General features: G+C 44.3%; 1 protein-coding gene across 3 annotated transcripts; it reads left to right on the top strand.

The window, feature by feature from the left end:
- The first annotated feature begins 35 nt into the window (after positions 1–35).
- Positions 36–27,456, top strand: ACTG2 (actin gamma 2, smooth muscle). Of its 3 annotated transcripts, none has more exons than XM_012535659.3 (9): positions 36–149; positions 9,890–10,059; positions 10,447–10,575; positions 16,140–16,250; positions 18,748–18,832; positions 21,508–21,669; positions 22,479–22,670; positions 24,392–24,573; positions 27,235–27,456. In XM_012535659.3, the coding sequence occupies exons 2-9, from the start codon at positions 9,934–9,936 to the stop codon at positions 27,376–27,378; spliced, it is 1,131 nt and encodes a 376-aa protein (XP_012391113.1). In that variant the 5' UTR covers positions 36–149; positions 9,890–9,933; the 3' UTR covers positions 27,379–27,456. The 3 variants fall into 3 exon arrangements, with proteins under 3 accessions (XP_012391113.1, XP_049552109.1, XP_033256412.1); XM_033400521.2 differs by lacking the exon at positions 36–149 and adding an exon at positions 162–319; XM_049696152.1 differs by lacking the exon at positions 10,447–10,575.
- Positions 27,457–27,551: the final 95 nt, after the last annotated feature.

The raw sequence follows: 27,551 nt of genomic DNA, 5'->3' as shown, positions 1-27,551 counted from the left end.
TATGGTAATACTGCTAACACACCGTCAGCTGGCCTTTTTAGGGACTCTGCTTAAAGAAGATCCGCCTCTGGGGTTTTATATTGCTCTGGTATTTATGCCAAAGACACACCAGCCCTCAGTCACTGGGAGAAGGACCTCTCATACACTCGGTGAGTACTGTACAGCTTCTGCCGTCTCTGTCTTTCTGGGGCTGCCGGACCCCTGGGTGCAGGAGGCGCCTCCAGATTGGCCTGGCTTCTGTGACGCTGGCCCAGGTCACACGTCAAGACCCTCGGTGTGCAACTCTGCCTACAAGCACACTGCTGCCTGCCAGGAAAAGGTATTTCTGGCCATGGGGCATCCTGGGGCAGGAACAGCCTGGAACGGGACTCCCTGCCCTCCTAACTGGGTGGTGGGTGGGATGTGTCACCTGCGGTCTCTGCTCTCACTGCTCATCAGAGCCAGCGCAGATCTACACCCATGAGGTGTGCTTTGTCGTGGCTCAGAATGTCTGGGAGGCTGTTTTAGGGGAACAGACGCTTTTCAGAGAAATGACTTCTGCTTGCGACATTTAAATCCAAACCAATTATGGCCCCTGTGTCTGTGTCTACTGGGGATGGGTGAGTATTTTCTTCAGACCCCCACGGGTCTCTCTGATTCATACTTGGCTAAGCGTTTTCTCACCCTTGAAAGCTCCAGGGTCATTGGAGGATGCAAAAGGTGGAGTGGAGTGGAGTAAGTGTCCTGGGGCATCATGAGGTTTTAGGGCTGGAAGGAAGTGGAACCATCTAATTCGTTCTCTGATGAGGACACTGAGACCTTAGAGAAGTTAAGCAACTTGTACAAAAGACCCACACCTGGCTGTGAAACCACCCATCAATGCCATCATCTTCCCCCAACGACACACACACAGACACAAGAGCATAAATAATTAAGAGGAAAATAGACCAAGGGGCTGTGTCCGCTTTTGCAAACAGAGTCTACTAACATCTCTTTACAGCTGAGGCTGGCTGGGGTAGTGATGCAGGCCTTGGAGGCAGACTCCCCAGCTACCAAAGTTACCTCAATTTCCTCACCTGTAAAATGGGTGTAATGGTAATAATACCTATCTGGCAGTGCTGTTGTGAGGATTAAATGAGATAATATATGTATAAAGTGCTCAGGTCAACACTATCAGGGCCTGGCCCTGAGTGCTCAAACTTTAAAAATCACCTGGACAACTTGTTAAAACACAGATTGCTTTGTTGCCTCCCACCCCAGATTTTGACTCAGTAGACTGGGGTGGGGCCTGATAATTTCCATTCCTGATAAACTTCAGGGGATGCTGAGGCTGCTGGTCTGGGACCACACTTTGCATAGGGAAGCTGTAGCACTTGCTTTTATTATTTGAATGGGTTTAGACCTTGAGCTTAGCCCTTGGGCTGCAGCAAGACAGAGATTCCTGTGACAGAGATGCATGGGCACTAGAGAAACTCTAATGAGCAGAGATTCTACATGTTACGCCTGGGAAACCAAGATGGGCAGAATGATATCATGACCTTGAAGCTAGATTTCTTTCTTCCTTCCCTTTGTTCATTCTGACAACATTTATTGAGCACTTGTTATGTACCAGGCACTGTCTCTGCTCCTTAGGGACAGTGTAGGGGCTTCTGCAATCACTGGGAGAGATAGATGAGAACCATGGAGAAGATAAATATATGAAAGGGGTAAAGCACAGGAGGAGTCCCTCACCCAGCCCAGAAGTTATCAGGGAAGGCTTTCTGGAGGAAGGGGTACCTGAGCTGGGTCCTGAAGTAGGGGTAGTTCCAGGACAGAGGGAGCATGGTCTTTGGGACTTTTTAAGGAGCTCAACTCCACTGAATATAGATTTCAAGGCAGGAAGCAGGGAAAGCTAAGGTCAGAGGGGCAGGCAGGGCCAGATTACTAGGGATTGGGCAATGGGGCACAACAGAAGGATGATAGCAAGAGGTCTGCCCTCTAAAGGGACTGCTCGGGCAGCTGTGAGGGGAGTGGACTGGGCAGGGCAAGAGTGCTACAGCAGTGCAGTGGCCCCAAGTTGGTGGCTGGAGCTGCATGGAGGCAGAAATAAGAGGGCCTGGGGATTGGTTGGGAGGGAGGAGGAAGCAGTCAGGGTGTTGGGCTTGGGTTCCGTCCCGGGTGGGTGGTGCAGATCTCTGAGGGGCCATTCCAGTCAAAGGACGGTGATGAGGACAGCAGTCTCAGAGGTGGAGTTGAGGTGCCAGAGCATGGGGTGTAGATGCCCCATGGGCTCTGGAGCTCAGGAGAGGGGTTGGGACTAGAGCTGAGCAGGGGGAGAGAGTGAGTGGCCGAGGTAAAAGCCAGAAGAGCAGTTCCAAACGGCAGATTCCTGAGGATCAGAAATATTGCTAGCCAGAAGCCATTTGTTTTTGCTCTTTGCAGTACGCGTGCCTCTCACTGCCGCGGCCTCCCCCGCCGCGGAGCACAGGCTCCGGACGCGCAGGCCCAGCGGCCACGGCCCACGGGCCCAGCCGGTCCGCGGCATGTGGGATCTTCCCGGACAGGGGCACGAACCTGCGCCCCCCGCATCGGCAGGCGGACTCCCAACCACTGCGCCACCAGGGAAGCCCCAGAAGCCATTTTTAATTTAATTAGTGTATATTAACCAAGTCGAGATACCCCGAAGTTAATAAGATGTGCTGCTAGAATTTTCCACCATAGGAGTGTTTCTTGTGAAGTCATTGTATGGATATATGTGTTTGCAGATTATAACAGGCAGCGCTTACTTGTCATTTGAAGCCCTCACTCCAAGATGTTTCCCCAACTAATATTTGAAATCTCACTATCTGAGAGGCCCTCCTTTTAGGACTCAGACTTTCCCCTAAAATGAAAACGTCCTTGGGAGCTGGCATAAATTCAACCTTCCCTTCAATAATCATTGATTGGTGAAGTGGATCAATTCATCTCCTTCCGGTATGGTAGGCTTCATCCGGGGGGCAAGCTCTAATGGAGAAGAGTAAGAGAGATCATAAGAATTATTATTTTTGCAGCCCTTTACAAAAGGGGCTGGCAAACTTTTTCTGTAGAGGGCAAGATAGTAAATATTTTAGACTTTGTGAGTCTAAAGGTCTCTGTCACAGCTACTCAACTCTGCCATTGTACCGGAGCAGCCATGGACAGTATGTAATGAATGGGTGTGGCTGCGTTCCAATAGAACTTTATTTATTATTTGATTTTCATATAATTTTCTTGGGTCATAGAATCTTATTCTTTGGCTTTTTTGCAACCATTAAAAAATGTCAAAACCATTCTTAGTTCTCGGACCTCACAAAAACAGGCGTTGGTTTGCTGACCCTGATTTAAATTGATTTCCAATTTATAAAGCACTTCATTTCCATTATTTTATTTGATCCATTATCATGGGAAACGAATGTCACCATTTCCATTTTACAGTTGAGGAAACTGGAGGCCAAAGAGGGAGCCGTGGGAATTCGCCATGGGAAGGGGTGCCCAGAGGGAGGAGAGCAAAGAAGGAAGGGCAGGAGAGAACTCTGAAGCGAAACCCTTCTCCTTCAGAGTGAGGGTAGGGGGCTCTCATCTTGTCCTCATGTTTGCTTGGGGGTGGCCAGGGGGATGCGTGGGTGAGCAAATTCTTTGTGCTCATTATGTCTTTGGATTTTGGCCACTTTTCAGAGAGGAGCGGGGAGCTGTGTTTCTAACTCTGTGAAATCCTCAATGAAGCCCAGATGTAGTACGTGCTGAAAGAGCCAGAACAGTGCACTCGGCTTTCTGCGAGTGCAAAGTGGTGTGACCCAGGAAACCACAGTGACGTTGGCTCTGGTTCAGTTGACACGCTCAAGTCTAGCCACAAATTACCAGCAAGTGGCTGAGTGAAGTTTAGAATTTCCCCTGGCAGAGACATTCCAGGAGAGCCTGGCTCCAGGGCCCAAGTCTTCTCCCCGGGCAGCACAGCACAGGCCACGCCAAGCTCCACTCCAGGCCAGCTGTCTCAGCTGCTGGGAAACAAAGTCCAACGTTCTTTCTTACTATGGGTGGGGAACTTCAAGGGGAGACAAAAGGGTTCACTGAAAAGCCAGACAGGCTTGAACTATAAGTCACAAGAGAGAGGGGACCCCAGAGGGAGACAGTCACAGAGGTGCAGCTTTGCCTCTTGGCCACCTTCTAGCTTTCGAGGTTGTTTTCTCCTCAAGGTGGACCACCTGCTAGAACAAGGAAACACAACTCTTTGTGACCAGCTTGTGAAGAAGACTGTCCCTGTGTGGTTCTAAATCACGCCCACATGACCGAGCAGCCCTGAGACTGGCCTGTGGGGACTCGAGCTCAGCTTGCAGGGACAGGGGCAGAGCAGATCGTCAGGGGAAGGCCAGGAAGGTGGTGGGATCGCCATCCAACATACACTGAGCACCTACTACGTGCTAAACACCGATGCAGGGGCTGTAAACATAAATCTAGACCTAGGCATGGCATAGGAGGGGCTCAGAGGCTCAGAGAGAGAAAAGAACACAGGCCCTTTTGTTTTAGGGCTTTTGCTGCCAACGGTGCTAGAGAGACAGAGAGGCAGAAGCAAAAACACCAAACATGGAGAAGTTGTGAGGGTTTCACTGAGGTGGTGGGGAAGGTGCAAGCCCAGGCTTCGAAGCCTGTCCTGGGCTGAGGCCAGCCCTGCCTCTCCCAGTGAGGAGCCGGAGAGCTAAGTCCTTTCACTTCTCTGAGACTTGGTTTCCTTATCTGTAAAATGGAACTAAAAATATCTTCCCTCAGGGCTTTTGTGAGGATTAAATAGATAATGTATGTGAAAGGCTCCCAATTTTTAAAAATTAAAAATACATTTTTACCAAAAATGGAAGCACAGAACATGTTGTGTTTCACCTAACAGAGCAGCTTGCACTTTTCCCAGGATATTAAATATTCTGCTCTCTCTGTCGTAAGGAGGTTTCTGGAACCTAGTTTAGAAACCATTTTATTTATTACTCAATAACTTTTTTTCGCATTAAAGTTGGCCAAATCTTTGCACTCACCCATGAGTGTTTCCCAAGGATAAATTCTTAGAAGTGTCTTTGTGGAGTTAAAAGATATGTACACTTTTAAGGCTTTTGATAAGTAGTTTTGAATTCCCCTTTAGAAAAGTAGTACAGTTTGCCCTGTCAGCCGTGAACGGGGGCCCACCTTCCCACAGCTCTGCTGGCAAGGGTGGCCCTAAGAACCGGACACAGCGCTCTGGCCGAAGGTGGGGCTAGCTTTTATCATGGCTCCAGGACACTGCAGACTGTCGACAAGACCCCAGGTCCTGCTCACAGGGGCTGAACGAGAGCTTTCACAGTTTGGTTATCTAGACTCACATCCGCACCCTCATATTTATCCTATTAAATTTAATCTTAGTGGACTCAGTTCATTTTCTCTGCTTTTTGAGATCTTTCGGATTTCGATTCTTCCAGCCAACGTGTGTGTTTTATCTGGACATTTGATCAGCATGTACTCTATATTTTCATCCAACTCATTTATAAACATGTCACATGAGAAAGGATCGAGAGTGGAGCTCTGAGGCATATCATTGCCTCCAGGTTGACAGTGACCTATCAATTAACACCTTTCAGCGACAATAACTCAGGCAGCTGTAAATATGCCTAACTGATTTATTGTTCAGCCCACATGGCTTTATCAATAGGGATATCACGGGAGAATTTGTCAGATGCCAAGATCAAGTGAAGCTCAATGTCTCCCACCTTCTCCTGCATTTCCAGCCAGGGGGTCCTGTGGAAAAAGGGAGGCTGGCAGTCTGCCAACACTTGTTCTTGGTAAACCCTAATCAATTTCAAGAAATCACTGCTTCTGTTTTTTAATTTAGTTATTTTTATTTTATTTAGTTTTGGCTGTATTGGGTCATCGTTGCGGTGTGCGGGCTTCTCGTTGTGATGGCTTCGCTTACTGAGGAGCACGGGCTCTAGTCGCACGGGCTTCAGTAGTTGTGGCTCGCGGGTTCTAGAGCGCAGGCTCAGTAGTTGCGGCGCACGGGCTTAGTTGCTCCGCGGCATGTGGGATCTTCCCGGACCAGGGATTGAACCTGTGTCCCCTGCATTGGCAGGTGGATTCTTCTTTTCTTTAATTTTTTTAGTTATCATATTCCAACTTTATTGTCATCAATAAAATACCAATTAATATTTTTTTTCTTTTCTAGACAAATGCTCCCATATAGCCTACTAACTTCAACACAGGACACCTCTAGCACAACAAGAGTCTATCCTATTTGAACAAAATTCCTGGGATTCACTTTCCTTAGTAAAATTCACTGTTTTTATGTTATGGCTAGTCTAACTCCAATATCCCACTACCACCACCTCCCCCCGCCACCCCCAAAGCCTTTGAAAACAACAGAAGGGGGAAAAAATGTTTTAAAATTCTAAAATTTTATATTCTATTTCCCTCTGAATTGCTTGGAAGAAGTTTACTTTTTTTTGAATTTTATTTTATTTATTTTTTATACAGCAGGTTCTTATTAGTCATCAATTTTATACCCATCAGTGTATACATGTCAATCCCAATAGCCCAATTCATCACTCCATCCCCACCCCCCCACCCCTGCCACTTTCCCCCCTTGGTGTCCACATGTTTGTTCTCTACATCTGTGTCTCTATTTCTGGGCAGGCAGATTCTTAACCACTGCGCCACCAGGGAAGCCCACTGCTTCTTTAATAGTGCTTTCTTGGGCTTCCCTGGTGGCGCAGTGGTTGGGAGTCCGTCTGCCGATGCAGGGGACGCGGGTTCGTGCCCCGGTCCGGGAAGATCCCACATGCCGCGGAGCGGCTGCGCCCGTGAGCCATGGCCGCTGAGCCTGCGCGTCCGGAGCCTGTGCTCCGCAACGGGAGGGGCCACAGCAGTGAGAGGCCCGCATACTGCAAAAAAAAAAAAAAAAAAAAAAAAAAAAAAAAAAAAAAAAAAAATAGTGCTTTCTTTAATAACACCTTCTGGAAACCTGCCTAATTTGCATATCAAGATTATCTGAGGTTTTAGATATCTGCCTTCTTTCCCTTTTTGAATATTGGAACAACATTTGCCATCTCCATCTCCTGACATCTCTCCATTTCTCCATTGGTCTAACATGGCAGAAGGTTAAGGATCTTCCCTGCAATCCAGAAACTGTTCAGACCAGAGACAACATTGTTTTGAACAACTAAGTACTTTCCTTCAATCTCCACCTCATCTCAGACCAGTGTCCTCTCACCAGTGTTTGTTCTACCTTTGTTATTCTGAAAATCCTTCTCCTTGACATCCATTGATTCATTCACTCATTCATCTGGGTAAAAAAAGGTTTAAGAGCCCACCCTGTGCCAGACATTGTGCTAGGCTTACAGAAGAATCGCTGAAGAACAGGACAGGCCCAGCTCCTGCCTTTACAGAGCTACAGATGAGCCCAGATGTGCAGAGTTGATCATTGCTGGGACAAGTTCAAGGTGCTGTGGGGCAAAGAAGAAGGGCCACTAACTGAGACCGGTGGGCCAGAGAGACTGAAAATGCAGTGTTGATGCAGAGGCCTGACAGGGGATGGGAGTCAGTAGCAAATAGGTTGGGGGAAGGGTGTTCCAGACCCTGTGTCTAAAGGGCCAGAAGGGAGACAAGATGACATATTCGGAGAATGGAAAGGAACTCCACATAGCCAGAGTGAGAAGGCCAAGGGGGGTCAGGGGGGAGATAAGCCTGGAGACACAGGCAGGGGCCAGACCCTGTTGGGCCTTGTAGGCCAAGGGCGAGAACTGGGATTTTTATCACTTTGAACATGGGTGATCGTGAGGATAAGCAAGGACAAGCAGAGCTGGATTCAAGAAGTCACAGTGGGCCTGTCCCCTAGTGTGCACCCTGCTTTGAATATAACAGGCAAGGGCTTCCTTTTAGCCTGCAAACTGTGTGAATAAACTTCTGCTCAGTCTCTAGGTAGCCTTTCTGACCTCCCGTTCTCAGGCTGTGATTCTGTCTCCTCTTTGCTTTGGTCATGGTATTTGCTGTCCTCCTTCCACGTAAGGGTGTTGGAGGACCAGCATCCCAGGTGTCTAGGGCAGCTCTCTTCTTCCCCTCCTGCCGCTCGTTCCAAATGAAGCTTGGTGGGCTGTCCTCTGCAGCCACCTTCTCTCTCCATGCCTCTCTTCTCTGGACTCCCACCTCCCCCAGAGCTGGGACCCTCCCCACTTCCACTCTGCCCCACTGAGGGGCTTCTCAGGCTGGAAGGCAATCCACACACCATCTCCTGAGCTGCCATTGCTTCTCTTGCTTCACCAAGTGCCAAGAATTTGTCAGGTGTGGTCTTTTTACACTGCCCCTCACCCAAAGAAAGAAAACCTGCAACAGACATTAGAAAAATTCATTCCGTCATCACTTTGCAGTCGTCCCAATTCAGATATCAGCATTGGAGGAAGGACTTCTCTGTTTTTCTCCATCTGAAGCAACAGAGACAGTGAGTCCCATCACGAATTCTCTCACTTTCCTCTCTCCTCTCAGGTTGCCCTGTCCTCCTCAAGGGGCTCCTACCCTTAGGATTGTACATTTTCACATGCATCTTTTTTTCCTTAATGATATGTATGATTGATTTTAATTATAAACTAAACATGGATACAGTCTCCTTGTTAACAATTAAAACATTACAGCACTTCTCCTCTCAGTCCCCTTCCCACTTCCAGGTAACCACTATGATCAGTCTTAGACTTTTTTTTTCCAGAACTTTTTGCTATGTGTTCACATCCACACAAAAAGAAAATTATGGAAAATGCACAATATTGTTTTGTGCTCTTAAAAGAACTCATAAATGGTTTTATGCTGGACATTCTATTCTGCAACTTGCTTTGTTCACTCAGCAGAATGGTTTCGAAATCTATCCACATTAGTCCACGTCCATCTGCCTGGCCCTTCTCTTAACCTCAGTACAGTATCCCACAAGGAACTTTTGGATAGTACCAGATTGTGTGTTGGTGTGTTTCTCTGATTAAAGAGTGCCAGTGTTCCCACAACTTTGCCAACACCTATAATAAAACTTTGAATCTTAACAATACGATGGGTGAAAATGGTCTTATTTCATTTGCATTTCCTGATAGCTAGTGAGGCGGAACATCTTTTCATGTAATTGTTGGGTGTTTGCATTTCATTTTGTCAATTATCTATTCATAGTCTTTTTATTTTTCTCTTTTGGGCTATTTACTTCTTTCTTATTGATTTGTAGGAGTTCTTTTATATAGCAAATAGTAACCCTTAATTATGTTTACTGCAAATTTTTTCAATTCCTTTTCTAAACTTCAAGTCTTTAGAGATTCTTTCCATTGGATTAATGCTTTGTAGTCATTTCAGGTCTTCGAGAGGCAGGTGGATTAATTTGCTAGGGCTGCCATAATAAAGTACCACAGATTGGCTTAAACAAGGGAAATTTATTTTTTCACAGTTCTGGAGGTTAGAAGTCTGAAGTCAAGGTATCAGCAGGGCTGGTTTCTCCTGAGGCCTCTCAACTTGGCTTGTAGATGATTTGTCTTCTTGCTGTGTCTTCACATGATCTTCCCTCTGTGTGTATCTGTGTTCCAATTTCCTCTTATAAAGATACCTGTTCTATTGAATTAGGCATACCTGACACCAGTCATATTGGATTAATGACCTCATTTTACTTTAATTACCCCTTTAAAGGCCTTATCCCCAAATACAGTCACACTCTGAGGTACTAGGGTTAGGACTTCAACATAGAAATTGGGGAGTAAACAGTTCAGCCCAAAACAGTAGGGTAGAGGGAAGAAGCCCAAATGCCAGAGAGTAAGGGGCCAGGTCCATACCTTCCCTCCTGGAACTAGGTCCTGGTTGCCGATGGGGTCAGGCCCCAAGACAGCCAAGAATACTGTCTCCAACGTGATTTTGACAAGTGGCCAATTACCTCTCTTCTCCCCAGTTCCCTAGGTGCTCTAGCCCCTGGTTCACTCGGCCAGACTCACCATGTGTGAAGAGGAGACCACTGCGCTCGTGTGTGACAATGGCTCTGGCCTGTGCAAGGCTGGCTTTGCAGGAGATGACGCCCCCCGGGCTGTCTTTCCTTCCATTGTGGGTCGTCCTCGCCACCAGGTATATGTTCATCTGGACCCAAGGCTTTGAGTTAGTAGGAGGACGCACTGCACTGTGGAGTCTATGCTGAGCTGCACACGTGTGTGTGTGTGTGTGTGTGCTAAGTAAGGTAAGGTAAGAGGAAGACGTGTATGGATTGGCCCTGTTCTCTCAGAAAATGACATTGTTTTAGGACAGAGAAGAGAGACAAGAAATCCTCTGCCTTCCCTCCTGCCATCTCCACATTCACTGGTATCTGCCTCACCCTGTCTCCTTCAGTCCGGTTTCCAGGGGAAGAAGGACATTTTCCCTATCTTTAACCTTCTTCAGAGACCCTCCAATACCTGAATTCCTCTAAGTGGAGCTCTCGGCCAATTCTGTTCTCCTTCCTTCTCTTTTGCATTGCAGGGTGTAATGGTGGGAATGGGCCAGAAAGACAGCTACGTGGGGGATGAGGCTCAGAGCAAGCGAGGGATCCTAACTCTCAAATACCCCATTGAACACGGCATCATCACCAACTGGGATGACATGGAGAAGGTATTGGTGGACACCCCCTTTAGTGTGCTCATTTTAACATCATCAAGACCCACCCTCTGCCCTGTCAACTCTTCCTCTGCAATGTTTCTCACATCCTTCTTTCCTTCCTGTCCATCCCCCTGGGCATTCCCCAGCCTCAGCTGCCAACATCTCTCACTAGACGATTCCAATGGCTTCCTGACTGATTTCTTTGTCTCCTGCCTCACTCACCTAATTCATTCTCTGCGCTTCTGCAAAGCTTGTCTTTCTAAAAACAGACCAGATCATGTCACTCATCTCCTCAGACTCTTCACTAACCAACAGTAGGTTCCTAACTCACTGTCTGGCGTTTGAGGACCTGGTCCCGCCTAAGTCCCAGCTTTATCCTTTCCAGCTTTCACTCCAGCGCAGTGCTTATCCTTCTTTAAAATGCGTTGCTGCTTCCAGAAAGGCAAATAGCTTTCTCCCCTTTATTTTCCGTCATGACCTCAGATAGGTGCATTGATGCTATATTAGTATGATGCTTCTCTAGTGAAAAATTTAAATAGGAATCTCTACCGGTTTCTAGAAGCTTTTTTCATGTCAGAAGATGTTGAGGGGTCGCCTTCCCTGGCAGCCCAGCGGTTAGGACTCCACACTTCTGCTGCAGGGGACGGGAGTTCGATCCCTGGTCTGGGAACTAAGATCCCGCGTGCCACGTGCCCCCCCCCAAAAAAGATCAAACTCTCACTAGATACCTAGGAAATATTAATATCAGGAACAAACCACCTGTAAATGATAAATGAAAATAAAATACTTTAAAAAAAGAAGACGTGGGGGGTAATTTTTTTTTTTTTTTTTTTGCGGTACATGGGCCTCTCACTGTTGTGGCCTCTCCCGTTGCGGAGCACAGGCTCCAGACGTGCAGGCTCAGCAGCCATGGCTCACGGGTCTAGCCGCTCTGCGGCATGCGGGATCCTCCTGGACCGGGGCACAAACCTGTGTCCCCTGCATCGGCAGGCGGATTCCCAACCACTGTGCCACCAGGGAAGCCCGGGGGGTAATTTTTAAATGGTAGTTTGTGTTCCACAAAATCACGTGCAAAATGCTAATAGAGCCTTTCTAATATTCTTTTTTTAATTGAAGTATAGTTGCTGTACAATATTTCGAATATTCTTTTGATAAATTCCACTGACAGTTGTCTGAGAATTCTTGTTTCTGCAATGACTGTCTTTTGAAATGTAATAGAGGGCTTATTGAGCAGACTGCAACTGGGAATAAAGAAAGCTGATTTGAAATCTGTAGTACACATATACTTTTCTCTAAACCCTAGATTCAATTTCTCTAAACCCTAGATTCAGTCACTCTGAATGTGACATAAATAGATAAAAATACAATAGCTCTTGCTTCACTCCGTGGGATGGTTAAGAGCACAGACACTGGAGTCAGTGGCAGGGAGATCTAGGAGCAAATCCCTCCCTCTAAGCCTCAACTTCCTTATTTGTGGAAATAAAAATACTTTCTTCATTAGGTTGCTTTGGAGGTTGAACTAGGCAAATATTTAGTATAATCCCAAGGCATGGAACATACTTAATGCTCCATACGTGGCACATATTATTATATTTCTAATGATATCTAATTTGAAAACATAATAGACAAAATATTTTATTCACAGTAGTAATATGAACTCTTTAAAGAAACCCCTAAAATATATTCTGTGCCTTAAAAGAAAAACTGAATAGGATAAAGCTGTCAAATCTTCTCAAATTAATTTATAGGCTCATTGCCATTCTAACAAAAATCTCACAATTTTAAAAATTGTATATATTTAAGGTATACAACTTGATGATTTGATATGTGTATACATTATGTAATAGTCACCATATTCAAGCTAATTAACATATCTACTACCTCACATAGTTTGTGTTTTTTTTTTTTTCCCTTGCAGTGAGAACACTTAGGATTTACCCTCTTAGCAAATTTCAAGTATACAGGACAGCATTGCTATCTTTAGTCACCATGCTAATATATTAAGTTAGATCTCCAGAATTTACTCATCCCACATAATTGACACTTCGTATGCCTTGACTAAGATAGCCTCTCTTTTCCCTTCCCCCAGCTCCTAGTAGCTACCGTTTTACTCTCTGCTTCTATGAGTTTGGCTAGAAATATCACGAGTTTTAATTATGCAAGATCATAAAGTGTGGAAAAATAAATAAGACAAAATTTATGAGAATAAAATGAATAAGAAAAACTATGAGAGGAGACTTGCTATATCCAAATAGTAAAATATAATATAAAGTTATAAAAATTAAAACAATTTGGTACCAATACAGAGGTAAAAAAGAAATACATGGTAAATGAAACTTCCAAGACCAGAGGGTAGAGAAGGATTCAATAATTCAATGAATTATTCTGTGACAATCAATTCATTACTTGGGGCATAGGGAATCTGTTTATGGCCATTACTTCATACAATTTCATCAAACACATATCAATTGAATATGAAAGTTAAATATAAAAATTCAAATGATAAAAAATACAGTATAGTAAGTGTGAGTATTTATCAAATTTCTGGTGAAAGAAGAGAAAAAGAATGACAAATGTAAGGCCTTCCCTGGTGGCGCAGTGGTTGAGAGTCCGCCTGCTGATGCAGGGGACACGGGTTCGTGCCCAGGTCTGGGAAGATCCCACATGCCGCGGAGCAGCTGGGCCCGTGAGCCATGGCCGCTGAGCCTGCGCCTCTGGAGCCTGTGCTCCACAACGGGAGAGGCCACAACAGTGAGAGGCCCGCGTACCGCAAAAAAAAAAAAAAAAAAATCCCAAGAATGACAAATGTGACTTCTTAAAAATCATAACTTCTAGTGTGTGAAAAACAAAACCAAATTTAAAAGGCAAACAACAAATTGCAAAAAATATTCACAAGTGCAAAAGAGGATTAATACAAACAACTAATGTAAATTGATAATTAAAAACACAGTCTCCACCAGACAAATAATCAAGGGACATGACCAGATAATTGGCCAAATAGAAATTATCAAAAGTTGAAAATCTGAAGTTTAAACATATTTGAAAAATTATTTAAAAACTTATTTAAAAATTCAAAGTAAAACAACTAGGTATTAATTTTATCTATCAAATTATTTCATATTAAGAGTGAGAACACTGAATGCACGTAAGAGTGAAACAGGCAATTTCTATTCTGAAGTAAAGACAAACTTAGCCTCTTTGTGGGTGATAGAAACCAAAAAGTTTTCCAATTGCCATACTCTTTAGTTCAGTAATTCCATTCTTAGAATTTTTTTCTTTGGAAAACATCCTGAATAGAAAAAATAAAATGTAATATGTACAAAGATAGTTTTCACAAGATTATTTATAAACAAAAATCAAAGATACCATGAATAGTAATGTGATTAAATATATGATGATGATGGTATATGATGAAATGTTGTGTAAACATTAAAAAAATTTTAGTTCAATTTATTGAAAATAAATGTTTACTATGGAAAAGAAAATTATTTATGTTACATTAACTGAAAAGTGACAGGAAACAAAATTGAACATAGAAGTGTAAGAGTAGTAAATAATAAATAAATGAAAGCGTATGAAGTAAATAAATGGTAGTAGTAATAAAATTTAAAATACATAAAGATGAAAGATCAGGGAGAAGAAAAAAGCCAAAGTGTTAACTATTTATTATTAAGTAATGGAAATATGAGAAATTTTAATTTCTCTTAAAAATATTTTCCTAATTTAAAAATTGTCAACATCCTTAACTTTTAAAGTACTTCATAAAAGCTTCCGAAAATGAAGTAAGATGAAGTGCAGATGCTTGGGCCCAACACCCAAAGATTCTTTTTTTTTTTTTTACATATTTATTGGAGTATAATTGCTTTACAATGGTGTGTTAGTTTCTGCTGTACACCAAACTGAAGCAGCTATAAATATACATATAGCCCCATATCCCCTCCCTTTTGAGTCTCCCTCCCACCCTCCCTATCTTACCCCTCTCGGTGGTCACAAAGCACCGAGCTGATCTCCCTGTGCTATGCGGCTGCTTCCCACTAGCTATCTATTTTACATTTGGTAGTGTATATATGTCCATGCCACTCTCTCACTTCTTCCCAGCTTTCCCTTCCCACCCAAAGATTCTGACGTGTGAGCCTGGGATACAGCCTAGGAACCTGCACCTATAACAATTATCCCAAAGCATCCGGGGCCCACATTTGAGGAAATACTGACATCACATTATTAAGCCTAATTGCCATCTCCTTCATGTCTCCTGTGACACCTCCACAGCCCAGGGCCTCTGCTTGTGCCATTTGCTCTGCCTCAGATGCCCTGCTCAGTCTCTGGAGACCTTCCTTTGCTTTCAGGGCCTTCTCAAATCTCCTGGAAAACGAACTTCTCCTGCCTCTTCCTTCATTAAAATATGGACGTGTCTTGTATTTTGTCTTTTTGACTGCCTTTCTCCCTTCCAGACTTTGAAACTAAGATCACATTTAGCACCATCCTAGTACAAAGCCAGGGGTCCCTAAATACATGGGTACAATGGAATCAGAGGACCCTGTGCCTCACCTCTGAAGAAATCAAAGCCCTGTGTCCCTGCCACTCTTTGCCAAATTCCTCTGAAATAAAGGCTCCTGTTTGCTGTCCTGGATCACTAAAGAGGGAACAGTGCACAGCGGGAAGAAGTAACTTCCTCTAAATCAGTGATTCTCAACCGGGGCGATTTTGTCTCCCAGGGGCATTTGGCAATGTCTGGAGACATTTTTGCCCCTCACAGCTGGAGAAGTGCTACTGGCATCTAGTGGGTAGAACACGGAGATGCTGCTAAACTTCAGCCCCCCACAATAAAGAATTATTGAACTTAAAATGTCAAAGCGCTGAGGTTGAGAAACCCTGCTTTAAAGAACAGCCTGGTCAATAATAGACATTGACAGTTAATGCATATCTGTCAGGCTTCAGCAGGAGACAGTATACACTCAGCTGGGGTTCTGAAATTAATTTAAGGAAGGACTACTTACAGATGTGAGCAGGGTTAGGGAACCGGAAAGGGATGCAGAGGCGCTCAAGTACCAGCAACCGAGGGAAGCTCTTCCAGCTGGAAGGCTGAAGAGCAAGAGCAGCGTGACTAGAGCTCAGTGAGAGCTGGAGCCTGAGGAGGGGCTGCGCAACAGGAGCTGTGCTCAGGGAGGCCACAGTGTTGCCGGAAAATCACCCTGCCCTTCTCCCCCCTCCCACTCGCCAACCTCTTGCTGGTATCTTCTCTCAGCCAAGCACAGCCAGAAGCCAGAGAGCTGCAGAGGGCCTTGTCCCTCAGGGCACAAAGCAGGGGAGACAAGGGAGAGGTGTAAATAGGAGCCAAGGTCAGACAGAAATAATCAACACACTAAATATATTGGCCCCAGGTCTGAGTCCTGTCTGGGGCCTTATTGAGAGGGAATATAACCTCTAAAGAGCAATCAATTCCCATGGCTGACAGGCCTCCAGATCCAGTCCATTCTGAGAACATTGTGCCATCCTCCCCCAGCATGGGCATGTCCATAGGAAGTCTCCAGCCCACTGGGAGTCTGCTGGACTCATCTGACTTTTGTCCCAACCAGATCTGGCACCACTCCTTCTACAATGAGCTGCGGGTAGCACCTGAGGAGCACCCCACCCTGCTCACGGAGGCCCCGCTAAATCCCAAGGCCAACAGGGAGAAGATGACCCAGGTAAGAGGCCAGGAAGACTTGAGCACTGGCACAAGAACACAACATGGCTTCTTGGCCAGATTCTTTCTCCCATTCATGCATCAATGCAACAGATTTTTTTTTTTAACATCTTTATTGGGGTATAATTGCTTTACAATGGTGTGTTAGTTTCTGCTTTATAACAAAGTGAATCAGTTATACATATACATATGTTCCCATATCTCTTCCCTCTTGCGTCTCTCTCCCTCCCACCCTCCCTATCCCACCCCTCCAGGTGGTCACAAAGCACCGAGTCGATATCCCTGTGCCACGTGGCTGCTTCCCACTAGCTATCTACCTTACGTTTGTTAGTGTGTATATGTCCATGACTCTCTCTCACCCTGTCACAGCTCATCCTTCCCCCTCCCCATATCCTCAAGTCCATTCTCCAGTAGGACTGTGTCTTTATTCCAGTCTTACCCCTAGGTTCTTCATGACATTTTTTTTCTTCTTAAATTCCATATATATGTGTTAGCATACGGTTTTTGTCTTTTTCTTTCTGACTTACTTCACTCTGTATGACAGACTGTAGGTCCATCCACCTCATTACAAATAGCTCAATTATGTTTCTTTTTATGGCTGAGTAATATTCCATTGTATATATGTGCCACATCTTCTTTATCCATTCATCCGATGATGGACACTTAGGTTGTTTCCATCTCCGGACTATTGTAAATAGAGCTACAATGAACATTTTGGTACATGACTCTTTTTGAATTATGGTTTTCTCAGGGTATATGCCCAGTAGTGGGATTGCGGGGTCATATGGTAGTTCTATTTGTAGTTTTTTAAGGAACCTCCATACTGTTCTCCATAGTGGCTGAACCAATTCACATTCCCACCAGCAGTGTAAGAGGGTTCCCTTTTCTCCACACCCTCTCCAGCATTTATTGTTTCTAGATATTTTGATGATGGCCATTCTGACTGGTGTGAGATGATATCTCATTGTAGTTTTGATTTGCATTTCTCTAATGATTAATGATGTTGAGCATTCTTTCATGTGTTTGTTGGCAGTCTGTATATCTTCTTTGGAGAAATGTCTATTTAGGTCTTCTGCCCATTTTTGGATTGGGTTGTTTGTTTTTTTGTTATTGAGCTGCATGAGCTGCTTATAAATTTTGGGGGTTAATCCTTTGTCAGTTGCTTCATTTGCAAATATTTTCTCCCATTCTGAGGGTTGTCTTTTGGTCTTGTTTATGGTTTCCTTTGCTGTGCAAAAGCTTTGAAGTTTCATTAGGTCCCATTTGTTTATTTTTGTTTTTATTTCCATTACTCTAGGAGGTGGGTCAGAAAGGATCTTGCTGTGATTTATGTCATAGAGTGTTCTGCCTATGTTTTCCTCTAAGAGTTTGATAGTTTCTGGCCTTACATTTAGGTCTTTAATCCATTTTGAGCTTATTTTTGTGTATGGTGTTAGGGAGTGATCTAATCTCATACTTTTACATGTAGCTGTCCAGTTTTCCCAGCACCACTTATTGAAGAGGCTGTCCTTTCTCCACTGTACATTCCTGCCACCTTTATCAAAGATAAGGTGTCCATATGTGCGTGGGTTTATGTCTGGGCTTTCTATCCTGTTCCATTGATCTTTCTTTTTTTGTGCCAGTACCATACTGTTGATTACTGTAGCTTTGTAGTATAGTCTGAAGTCAGGGAGCCTGATTCCTCCAGCTCCTTTTTTCGTTCTCAAGATTGCTTTGGCTATTCGGGGTCTTTTGTGTTTCCATACAAATTGCAAAATTTTTTTTTTTTTTGCAAAATTTTTTGTTCTAGTTCTGTGAAAAATGCCAGTGGTAGTTTGAGAGGGAATGCACTGAATCTGTAGATTGCTTTGGGTAGTATAGTCATTTTCACAATGTTGATTCTTCCAATCCAAGAACATGGTATATCTCTCCATCTATTTGTATCATCTTTAATTTCTTTCATCAGTGTCTTATAATTTTCTGCTTACAGGTCTTTTGTCTCCTTAGGTAGGTTTATTCCTAGATATTTTATTCTTTTTGTTGCAATGGTAAATGGGAATGTTTTCTTGATTTCAATTTCAGATTTTTCATCATTAGTGTATAGGAATGCCAGAGATTTCTGTGAATTGATTTTGTACCCTGCTACTTTACCAAATTCTTTGATTAGCTCTAGTAGTTTTCTGGTAGCATCTTTAGTATTCTCTATGTATAGTATCATGTCATCTGCAAACAGTGACAGCTTTACTTCTTCTTTTCCGATTTGGATTCCTTTTATTTCCTTTTCTTCTCTGATTGCTGTGGCTAAAACTTCCAAAACTATGTTGAATAACAGTGGTGAGAGTGGCAACAGAATTTTTTTGAGAATTGCTCTGTTTGTAGTCCATGCCAGAACCTAAGGGAGGTGGGAGTGGGGTAAATAAGCACAGTTCCTACCCTTAATAAAATTACAAACCATTTTGTGGACCAAGAGGTGCTGTGATTTCTGCCAGATAGTCTTCTATTCTGCATTGTTCTTTCAGATCATGTTTGAAACCTTCAATGTCCCTGCCATGTACGTCGCCATTCAAGCTGTGCTCTCCCTCTATGCTTCTGGCCGCACGACAGGTGAGTAGCCCTTTAACCCGTTCCCATTCTGACTTGAGAGGGAGGAAGGGAAAGCTGAGCTCTTGCAGAGATTCCTGTTCAGAAGAATCAGTGGGACAGTCAAAGTCCAAGGAAAACCTTGGTTGGGGATAACAGAAGGGAAGCGCATGTAAAATGCAGATGCGAGTCTACCCAGTATAGCTGGAAAGAATTTACATGAACAAACCATGACTAGTACAACCTGCAAGGGCCATTTCCCTCACCAGTAGTTAGTCTGGGAGCTTGTACACCCTTTCCAACAATGCTAGAATGTTTCTGCTCATGAAGCAGCAATGGCAGAACCAATGATGTTGGATGTGTAAGTACAATGTGGCCTTGGTATAGAAAGGAGCTCAGGGAAACAGAGGGAACTTCAAAATAAAGTGATTTTTAATAGGGGCTTGACAGCTTGCATGAACATCTTTCTTTTTTTACATCTTTATTGGGGTATAATTGCTTTACAATGGTGTGTTAGTTTCTGCTTTATAACAAAGTGAATCAGTTATACATATACATATGTTCCCATATCTCTTCCCTCTTGCGTCTCCCTCCCTCCCACCCTCCCTATCCCACCCCTCCAGGTGGTCACAAAGCACTGAGCTGATCTCCCTGTGCTATGCGGCTGCTTCCCACTAGCTATCTACCTTACGTTTGGTAGTGTATATATGTCCATGCCTCTCTCTCACTTTGTCACAGCTTACCCTTCCCCCTCCCCATATCCTCAAGTCCATTCTCTAGTAGGTCTGTGTCTTTATTCCCGTCTTACCCCTAGGTTCTTCATGACATTTTTTTTCTTAAATTCCATATATATGTGTTAGCATACAGTATTTGTCTTTCTCTTTCTGACTTACTTCTCTCTGCATGACAGACTCTAGGTCTATTCACCTCATTACAAATAGCTCAATTTCGTTTCTTTTTATGGCTGAGTAATATTCCATTGTATATATGTGCCACATCTTCTTTATCCATTCATCCGATGATGGACACTTAGGTTGTTTCCATCTCTGGGCTATTGTAAATAGCGCTGCAATGAACATTTTGGTACATGACTCTTTTTGAATTATGGTTTTCTCAGGGTATATGCCCAGTAGTGGGATTGCTGGGTCATATGGTAGTTCTATTTGTAGTTTTTTAAGGAACCTCCATACTGTTCTCCATAGTGGCTGTACCAATTCACATTCCCACCAGCAGTGCAAGAGGGTTCCCTTTTCTCCACACCCTCTCCAGCATTTATTGTTTCTAGATTTTTTGATGATGGCCATTCTGACTGGTGTGAGATGATATCTCATTGTAGTTTTGATTTGCCTTTCTCTAATGATTAATGATGTTGAGCATTCTTTCATGTGTTTGTTGGCAGTCTGCATATCTTCTTTGCAGAAATGTCTATTTAGGTCTTCTGCCCATTTTTGGATTGGGTTGTTTGTTTTTTTGTTATTGAGCTGCATGAGCTGCTTGTAAATTTTGGAGATTAATCCTTTGTCAGTTGCTTCTGAACATCTTTCAAACATTCATTCATATATTCATTGATTTGTCCATTTATTCATTCATTCAAATATTTTCCATTACTCCCTACCATGTGCCAAACACTACAGGCCATGGGCACACACTGTCAAACAAGACAGACCAGCCATTATGGAGCTAACAGCCTAGTGGAGGAGAGATAAAAGTAAAGGATAATTTCACTGCAGGTGATAAGGATGGTGATGGGGAAATATAGGTATATGCAGTTCTGTATCCCGTGCTTTGTGCTTGGTTTTATGCTGTGAACGTCATGTTCAGTGGCCACACGGTAGTCATTGTGTGATGGTTCCATGATTGATTGCTTGATTTTACCATTTCTCTATTGCAGGACCTTTAGGTTGTCTCCAATTTTTATTTTTTATTATAAAATATGTTGTGACCAACCTCCTTGTATAAGAGTAAGCTGCTGATCCCTGGATATTTATTTTGGATCTGGCTCTTACTGAATCATCTGATAACTCTAGTCATTTCTCAGTTGGTTCTCTTAGGTCTTCTAAGTATACAACCACGTTATCTGCAAATAATGATGATTCTGTTCCCTTTTGATGATAGTACCTCTTATGTGTATTTTCTGTCATACTGCATTGGCTAGAGCATCCAAGACAATATTAAATAATAATAATACAGTAACAATATTGTAGTGTTTCCCCATCAATTATGTGGCTGTTGGATCAGGAGAGATTTCTTATCACATTGAGAAAACTTATTTCCTTTCATGGTTTACTAAAAGTTTCATCAGTAGAGAATGTTATTTTTTTTCAAGCTGGTTTCTATAGTCCTTTTAGCACTACACATGTGTTAGTTTGATGCCTGAAGGATATGCACATTATCCAGTCTCACTAAAGAACGTGCAGCCTAGATGCCAATTGACGTGTGCATTTTTGTGAAAGTGTTTCAAAGAATATAAGAAGAGGAGACATTTTACTTGCCTTCTAGTCTCATTTGGGAAAACAAACCGACATACACAAAAATTGATGTACACAAAACATATGATTGATAATTCTCACCATGGGTGAATTTTCTAGCTGCTAAAGAAAAATATGGTAGTTGAAGATCTTTTGGTAACAGGTCCCAGAAAGAGACAGATGAAAGAAAATACTAAAGGTTTTCATAGGTCTTATCCTCTCTGTCCTTAGGCATTGTCCTGGATTCAGGGGACGGTGTCACCCACAATGTCCCGATCTACGAGGGCTATGCACTGCCCCATGCCATCATGCGCCTTGATCTGGCTGGCCGCGACCTCACAGACTACCTCATGAAGATCCTCACAGAGAGAGGTTATTCTTTTGTGACCACAGGTACCCAGCCTCTTTCTGGACTTGACTTGAGCTCAGAACCAAATCTGATCTAGGACCAGAAATTCTCATGACTAATGAGAAGTCAGTGGCCCTGTGTCCTCAAACTCTTTTAGGGTAAACGGGGAGGCCCTAGGCTGGGGCTGGGCCCCTAGACCAGACCAGATAGTCAGGACAGCCTTATTTAAGGAGGAATGTTCCCAACCAAGACACCTTGGGGAGGGAGACAAGGCTTAGACCTACTCATCCTAAGAAGCGCTTGGCTTTTCCCTCTTTTAAGTGTGCTTTCACAGCACTCCTTCGCTCCCCAGGGACCTGCTACCTCTGTCCATGTCCACACCAGGATCAGAGCTAGTTTTTATTCGGCAGAATGTTGGTAAGAATCTGGTGGCACATTTCATTACCTAGGGGGTTTATGGTTTGTCTGAGGACAAATGGAATAAATAAGGTCTGAATTTCTAAGGGAAAGTGGCCCCCTGGGCAGGAAGAAGTTTTGGGTAGGAGTCTTCCTAGATTCTGTACACTCCCAGCATATAAGCCTCCATCTAGATGGGAAATGTGTCCTGAAAGGCCCTCAGGAAGGCCTGCAGCTTTGTCAGGGCTGAGTGATGAGAGCAAGACAAAAGCACATAAAAAGTTTTGCTTGGGAATCGAGATTTTGAACTTTCACTTTAGAAAGAGGAATGAAAACATTAACATTCATCTTGAGACTGAACCCAAAAGAGAAGGAAGAAGTTTTCATGGAGATCAAAATAGGACAACCAAACTAACAGAGCTGAGTATCTACTCTCCGTCATTTCTACTCTTTCTAGCCGAGCGAGAAATCGTGCGAGACATCAAGGAGAAGCTGTGCTATGTGGCCCTGGACTTTGAGAATGAGATGGCCACGGCAGCCTCCTCTTCCTCCCTGGAGAAGAGCTACGAGCTGCCAGATGGGCAGGTCATCACTATTGGCAATGAGCGCTTCCGCTGCCCCGAGACCCTCTTCCAGCCCTCCTTCATTGGTGAGGCTCGGCCTGTCGTCCTGGCCAATTAGGAGGGCAGGGATGGAAAGAGAAACACCAGGAGTCACTCACACTGTTTATTGTTTATACTTAGCCTATATTTTTCCAGGAAGGACCAAAAATACATAAACAATACAACTAGATTAAAATCTAATTTTAAATATAAGGGTAAGGAAATCAAAATAAAGGAAAAGTGGGATGGGAATATAAACATGAAACTAAGAATGAGATTAAAACATAAAATATTTCTTGGATCCCTCAACATTTAAATCATGGGGTCTGAAACCTATAGCAGTAAACAGGGTGAGTTTGGGGATCAGACCTGGTTTTAAATCCTGATTCTGCTCGTTCAAGTGCTGTACCTTGGACATGTTACCTTCTTCAAAACTCAGTTTTCTTATCTATAAAGTGGAAATTATGATAGTACCTACTAGATAGGGTTGCCACAAGGATGAAATAAGATAATATTTAATACAAGGATAACTACTTTCTTGAGAAGAGAGAAAGAGAAGAGAAAGGCCTGTAAGCAAATGTTGACATATAGTGTAGTGGTAAATAGCAAACTGGACAAAGCGCTATAGGCCTAAGAAATCAGGGAAGGCTTCTCAGAGAAGGTGAATATTTGAATAGAACCTTGAAGAATGAGTGTCATTTTATGGTATCTGGGAATGGAAGGAGTGCAGAGTAGGGAATGGCGTGCAAGGCAAATGGAAAGGTATGTGCAAAGTGTGGAGGAGTGACAAGTCATATTCTATTTGGGACATGATGGGTGAGGTGTGTGTGTCTGTGTGTCTGTGTGTTTGCACACAGAGGAAACGAGAGAGCCACTGGACCACACAAAGAGCATGGGGGTTAATCATATCAGCAATGTAGAGCCCCTGGAAGTTTTTAGACAGCAGAGTAGCAAAGTCAGTATTTCACTTTAGGAAGATTCCTCTATCTACAGTGTGGAATTATATCACATGGAAAAAAGACTGGAGATGGGGGACCCCAGGTAAGTGGGCATGAGCTGGTATGGCAGGCAGGGCCTTTTACTCTGGAAGATCTTGGTTCCAGACTAAGGTAGCTAGATGTCAACCAATAGGCAAAGATGATATGATGGGTATATCCATACAATGGAATATTACTTGGCTATAACAGACTGTAACATGGATGGGCCTTGCAAACCTTATGCTACGTGAAAGGAGCCAGACACAAAAGAACAAATATTGTATGGTTCCATTTATATGAGATGTCCAGAATAGGCAAATCTATAGAGACAGAAAATAGATTAGTGGTTGCCTAAGGCTGGGGAAGGAGTGCAGGGGAAAATGGAGAGTGTCTGCTGATGGGCATGGAGTTTATTTGGGGAGGATTAAACATGTTCTAAAATTAGATTGTGGTGATGGTTGCACAACTCTGTGAATACACTAAAAACTAGTGAACTATACACTTTAAAGGGGTGAATATTATGGTACATGAATTATATCTCAATAAATCTGTGAAAAAAGTGATACAATGAAAGTATTCCTTTAGAAATATTCATCAGGGAACAGTGTGAAAGATCAGTCAGAACTGGGGGAAACTCAAGGCAGGGCGATGACCAGTTAGAGAGTCTGATCTTATAATCCATTAGGGAGGTGACTGAGGCGAACCAGGGTAGCTGTATCAACAGAAAGGTCACCTGAGGAGCTGTAGGTGTGACATGGTGGATGCTGACTAGCTACTGCGATCTCTACTAGGCATGGAGTCAGCTGGAATTCATGAAACAACCTACAATTCCATCATGAAGTGTGACATTGACATCCGCAAGGATTTATACGCCAACAATGTCCTCTCTGGGGGTACAACCATGTACCCCGGCATTGCTGACAGAATGCAGAAGGAGATCACAGCCCTGGCCCCCAGTACCATGAAGATCAAGGTGGGTCCTGCCCTGGCTCCCTCCATCCTGTTCTTTGTACAAAGACCTGTGTACTTGGGAGATGCTCCGAGTCGGGCTGCCAGGCTTACAGCTTGGTGGCCTCCTGGGTGCTCCATCATTCTGGCCCGAGACAGATTTCACCTTGGGGGATTATGTTCTTTGGGCCCTCATAAGCGGGAGACACATTTAGCCTGGGCTCTCAAACACAATTTCATGGACCCCATATGAGAAGGAGGTGAAAGAATTTGGAATGGAGAGAAGTTGAGGGGCTTGAGGAGGAAATGAGGAGGGAAAGAGGGAAAGAAAAGAAGGAGACAACGCCACACCATCTTTAAACTTTAAACTTTAAAAAGGACTTGGGTGGGGCTTCCCTGGTGGCGCAGTGGTTGAGAGTCCGCCTGCCGATGCAGGGGACACGGGTTCGTGCCCCGGTCCGGGAAGATCCCACATGCCGCGTAGCGGCTGGGCCCGTGAGCCATGGCCGTTGAGCCTGCGCGTCCGGAGCCTGTGCTCCGCAGCGGGAGAGGCCACAACAGTGAGAGGCCCGTGTACCGCCAAAAAAAAAAAAAAAAAAAGGACTTGGGTGTCACCCCAGAGGAGGGTGAAAGTTCCAAAGAGAGAATGTTGGCTATAGGACAGGCTGCTGGTTCAAACTCACAGGAACATTCCTTGATTCCTGGACAGCCTCTGATGTGCTGTCTCATCTTGGTCACAGTCCTCCCACACAATGCTTCTCACTGCATAGGCCTCAACAGAACGGGAGCCCACCTGTCTTACCACTTCTCCCCAGCCTCTGGTCCCCAAGCAATCAGACAGACACTTTTAGGGCTTCTAGGAACTTTGCTACTACAGGATTAGAAAGAGTTAGGAGTAAAATAGAGATAACAGATAGGTTGAAAGTCACAATAAAGTCACAATAAAGTTGGTCTCTGGGGAGTAGGCCTGATCTGAGGAAGTGTGTTCTCTATGTCAGTATTCTAAGAACCTTCTTCACAAAGGCTTTCCCCCTGCCTAGCAGATGGTGCTTGGCACAGGGAAGCAGAGCAGGCCACCAGAAAACAGGTGAGCAGCGGGCTCTTCTCACCCAGAGCCCACTGGAGCAGCCACGCTTACCGAGGTCTGCCGCATGGGGGGCAACGTGCCAGGCCTGGGGCAGCGGCTTTTTACTAGGACGACGTGTCAGGATACCACACCTGATTCTGGTTCAGCAGGTCTGGGGTGCCCCCACCACTTACACTTACAAATGGACACCAATGATTTGATGCATATTCCAATTTGTGAGCCCCTGCCCTGAGTTCAATAACATTGCCGGCCTTCCAGGAGTTTAAGATCTGATCTGTAGACATGATCAATGGAAGAACAGCTTAAATAAGACCAGAGGAGGGGAAAGCACACTGCAGGCAGGGGAAAGAGAGTGAGTAAGCAAAGATGGCCGGGGACGTGTGCAGGTACAAACACTCCAGCCACATTGGACTGGGGGAGGTGAGGCAAGTTCCAGGATATGCAAGTGTGGAAGGATATGGAGTACGGTGGGAATGGGGCTGAGATTTAGGGCCTCCAGCCCAAGACAACCCAGAGTTTTCTCACAACTAGAACTGCCCAGCAGTAAAATCTGTTACCTGCTTAATGGCTGTGCCAGTCCCTGAGGTATCTGTCAAAGGAGCAATGGGGTGACTTTTGTCTGCCTGAATAAGATAACTTCTAAAGACCCTACTTATTTAGCTATTCCATGATCTCTGCAATTTAGGAAATATGTAGGGAGATTCTTAGGAGACAAAAAAATCTATTTCATGTCTGGTTTGTTCTAGCACTAAATTCTTAGTCCCTTCAGAAACAGGAATTAGTTGAAGAGTCATGGTCCTTTGAGATATACTTTTAGGTGGAGTTCAAAGTTGTCTGACATGACAACCAATTTCTAAAGGCCAAGCTCAGGAATCCCAGTGGCATGTATGAATTTGAGAACTTCTCAGATACAAGAGACTATTGAGTAGACTGGCTTAGACTCAGGGATGGAGGAATCCCAGCCCAAGCTGCCCACGCATCCAAACTCTAGGCAAGAACAGAACAGCACTCCCCTTACAGATGTTTGTATTGGTTAGCTATTGCTGGGTAACAGCAACTATGAAATTTCAGGGCACGTAATAATAAGCATTTATTGCTCATGTATCTGCAGGTCAGCTGGGAGTCAGCTGATCTAGGTCAAGCTTGGCTAGATAGCTCTGCAGGCCCAGCCAACTCAGGTCAGGGGCACATCTCTCACTGTGGGGCCCAGGCTGAAGGTCCAGTAGCTCTTCAAGGGAAATTCTTCTCATGAAGATGGCAGAGACACAAGAGAGTGTGCCTACCTGCATGCCTGAAACACATTTCTAGCCCCTGTGTCAAGTCTGCTGACATCCCACTGGCCAAAGCAAATACAGGGCCCAGCCCGAAGTCACAGGGTGGAACACTGAACTCTTCTCATGGAGGGGCAGGGGGATGGGGTGGGAGGAAGAGTGACAATCTGAGCAATAGTCTAATCTACCACAAGGTTTCTCCTGTTCCTCTCTGACCACAGAGGCTGTTCTTTTCCAGGACAGTCTGGCAGTGTGGTGAGATGATTCCTGGACCACCTTCCCTATTCCTTGGCGACCGATCATGATTCACCACATTTGCTCTTTGCAGATTATTGCTCCCCCAGAGCGGAAGTACTCAGTCTGGATCGGAGGCTCCATCCTGGCCTCTCTCTCCACCTTCCAGCAGATGTGGATCAGCAAGCCAGAGTATGATGAGGCAGGGCCCTCCATCGTCCACAGGAAGTGCTTCTAAAGTCAGAACAGATTCTCTGGGGGTCTCCTTGAGACTGCTCTGTTAACAATCATGAAACAGTAAAACCTACAAGCCTTACTTCTCTGTGTGGGACTCTTTATTTTCCTGGGCTGACTCTCACACACAATGCTAAAGGCTTTTCACACCTATTTCTAGTCCACACAATGACCCTG

Source organism: Orcinus orca, chromosome 13 (assembly GCF_937001465.1).
Source record: "Orcinus orca chromosome 13, mOrcOrc1.1, whole genome shotgun sequence".
Taxonomy (NCBI): domain Eukaryota; kingdom Metazoa; phylum Chordata; class Mammalia; order Artiodactyla; family Delphinidae; genus Orcinus; species Orcinus orca.
This window is presented reverse-complemented; position numbering and strand designations above follow the sequence as displayed.